At 52.3% G+C, this 2500-nt stretch overlaps 1 protein-coding gene across 1 annotated transcript in view; it reads left to right on the top strand.

Annotated features, from left to right (window-relative positions):
* The window catches only part of LOC143102184 (protein shisa-8), a 64775-nt gene that overhangs the window by 54550 nt on the left and 7725 nt on the right, over positions 1-2500 (top strand). Inside the window, 1 exon segment of the mRNA XM_076265635.1 lies at positions 1106-1226. Within this exon segment, the coding sequence (XP_076121750.1) occupies positions 1106-1226 (121 nt within the window).

Genomic DNA, 2500 nt, shown 5'->3' with positions numbered 1-2500 from the left:
CTCTCTCTAACCCTAGGGGGGTGTGTGTGTGTGTGTGTGTGTGTGTGTGTGTGTGTGTGTGTATGTGTGTGTGTATGTGTGTATGGAGTCAGGCCACGGCTTCTGCACGCGAGTCGAGCAAACGCACGAAACACAAACACAAAACACAATCCACACTGCTGAGCAGAGTGGCAGACGGGGTCACATCAATGTCCACACGCCCCTGTGGCAAGCTCACCCGGCCGAGCGCTGAGCTGGGGGCAGCGGGGGGGGGGGGGGGGTGGAAATGGACACCCTGGCCTGCCAGTCCAGCCCTGCCAGACAGTCAGTGAATCAGTCACAGCCGTGCCACGAAATGCTGGGGATCAGGGGTGGGTGGGAGCGCACTGCGGTGGTGACCTTGGCATGCCACCGATGCTGCCTGGCTGTAGAACAGGTCTGAGCTGATCCAACAGATCTGGGCCTGATATGATCCATATCCATATGATCCAGATGTGGTCCAGATGTTCTCCAGTCAGACTCCATGCAGTGTATTGGTTTTGCATTTTGAGATGCGTGTGTAGACACCTCCCCATTGTGCCCCTGTGCTGTGGTTAAGTGTAACATTAACGTGTGGAAAACAAAGCCCTCTCCCACAGACCCGTCTGAGGAAGGAAGGGCCAGGGGGGTGGTGGGTCCCTGTGTAGTCTACACAGGCTGGAGTTGTGTTCTGTATATTGATTCTACACACACACACACACACACACACACACACACACACACACACACACACACACACACACACACACACACACACACACACACACACACTCACACACACACTAACTAATACAAACATTCAGCTGGAGCCACAACAAATATCCAAAATAAATGGATCACAAACACACACAAACACACAGGCCTTGTTCCTCTGCAGTGCAGTGCATTCATGTACGTATGTATTTATGTTATGTTGTTTCGGCCTCAAGTGACCTCAGCCTTGTCTGTCTTTGTGTGTGCTTGCTTGCTCTCTGTGATTAATAATTAATGGCCTTTCCTTTTCTTCCTCCCTCCTCCTCTTCCTCATCTGTTGTCCCTCCTCTCTCTCTCTCTCTCTCTCTCTCTCTCTCTCTCTCCTGTCCTCCAGAACACAACCACCTGAACAACGCCGCACTCTCCCCGCTGGGTCCAGCCATGGCGCTCTCTCACCCCCACAACAACCTGGGCCTGAGCTTCAACAAGTACACCTCCCTCAAGGCCGTGGGTAAGCAGTAAGCACGCAGCACTGCTAGCTGCCATAGAGCCCCGCACGCTTGCAGGCTCTCACAGGGAGAGCTGGAACCTCTATTAGCGGAGGAAACACATGAGGATGTGCAGTCACATGTTCAGAAGTGTGATGGTCTTTAAATCATCTCCATATCTCTATTTATGAGGGTTCATTTAAGTGCATCCCGGGAGAGCTGAACTGCACTGCATTGCCGTCGTCACTCTGCTGAAAGATTCATGTGTGTGCGACACACACACACACACAGGGACCCAGTCTCATGCGAGCACTTGCGTGAGGAGCTCTCCCACGGATACGGCCAGGGATCATTATGGGCGCATACATTCATATGGAGGTGTCGGCTGAGGGAGACAGCGAGACCTTAGCATGGTGGCAAGACCACAGTTGCTCCATCTCAAGGCACTCTCTCACTAACCACACACTCCAACTGCACATACACACATGCATGCGATACAGGCCAAGACACGTGTATACATGTATGGACACACACACTCACACAACGACGATATGTGCATTCATGCATACACATACTGTATGCGCATTCTCTCTCTCTCTTTCTCTCTCTCTCTCTCTCACACACACACACACACACACACACACACACACACACACACACAACCTCCCTGCACACTCTTTGGCTCAAAGGCTGTTCTTCTTCCACACAGTGTGATACAATTGGTCATAGCAAGCCCCAAGCACGCACACACACACACACAAATGCATGTGCCATGGCCACTGCCCCCAGGGTCACTTCAGCCGCGCGCCACGCACTCTTGGCGGTCTCTCGACGTGCCACTCTGGTATGGACGCAGCCAATGACAGCCCAGCACTGGCCTTCCTCTGAGAACTCCGGCCCAGCCTGGTTCTACGCCGTGCTGCCATCCTGCACTGTTACAGTCTCTGTGCCGCAGGAAACAGGGAGGACTGCCCGTGTGCTCTCCACTCAGACAAGGACACACAGGCGCACACGCACACACACACACACACACACTCACACACGCACGCACGCACGCACGCACGCACGCACAGTAAGAAATCAGGGGTCGGCAAGTAGCTTTGGCTTCGGGTCAGTGTTTTTTCATAGCTAATAGACGGCCAGAGTATACCAATATTTAACGCAGCTCCGGTCTTAGTCCACTCATCTACATGGAAAATGGATAAAAATACTGTAACTCGTGAAAATTAACCATGGATGGGCCCATTGATGGTCTACTTGAGTAATTAAATATTCTTGATTATCTCTGTGTTATCTCCCCT

This window comes from Alosa pseudoharengus, unplaced genomic scaffold (genome assembly GCF_046254945.1).
Source record: "Alosa pseudoharengus isolate Yale_2024_CS ecotype anadromous, Long Island Sound unplaced genomic scaffold, YU_APseudo_1.1 YU_APseudo_1.1_scf_4, whole genome shotgun sequence".
Taxonomy (NCBI): Eukaryota; Metazoa; Chordata; class Actinopteri; order Clupeiformes; family Clupeidae; genus Alosa; species Alosa pseudoharengus.
Note: the sequence above shows the minus strand (reverse complement) of the source record. Positions and strands in the feature narration are given on the sequence as shown.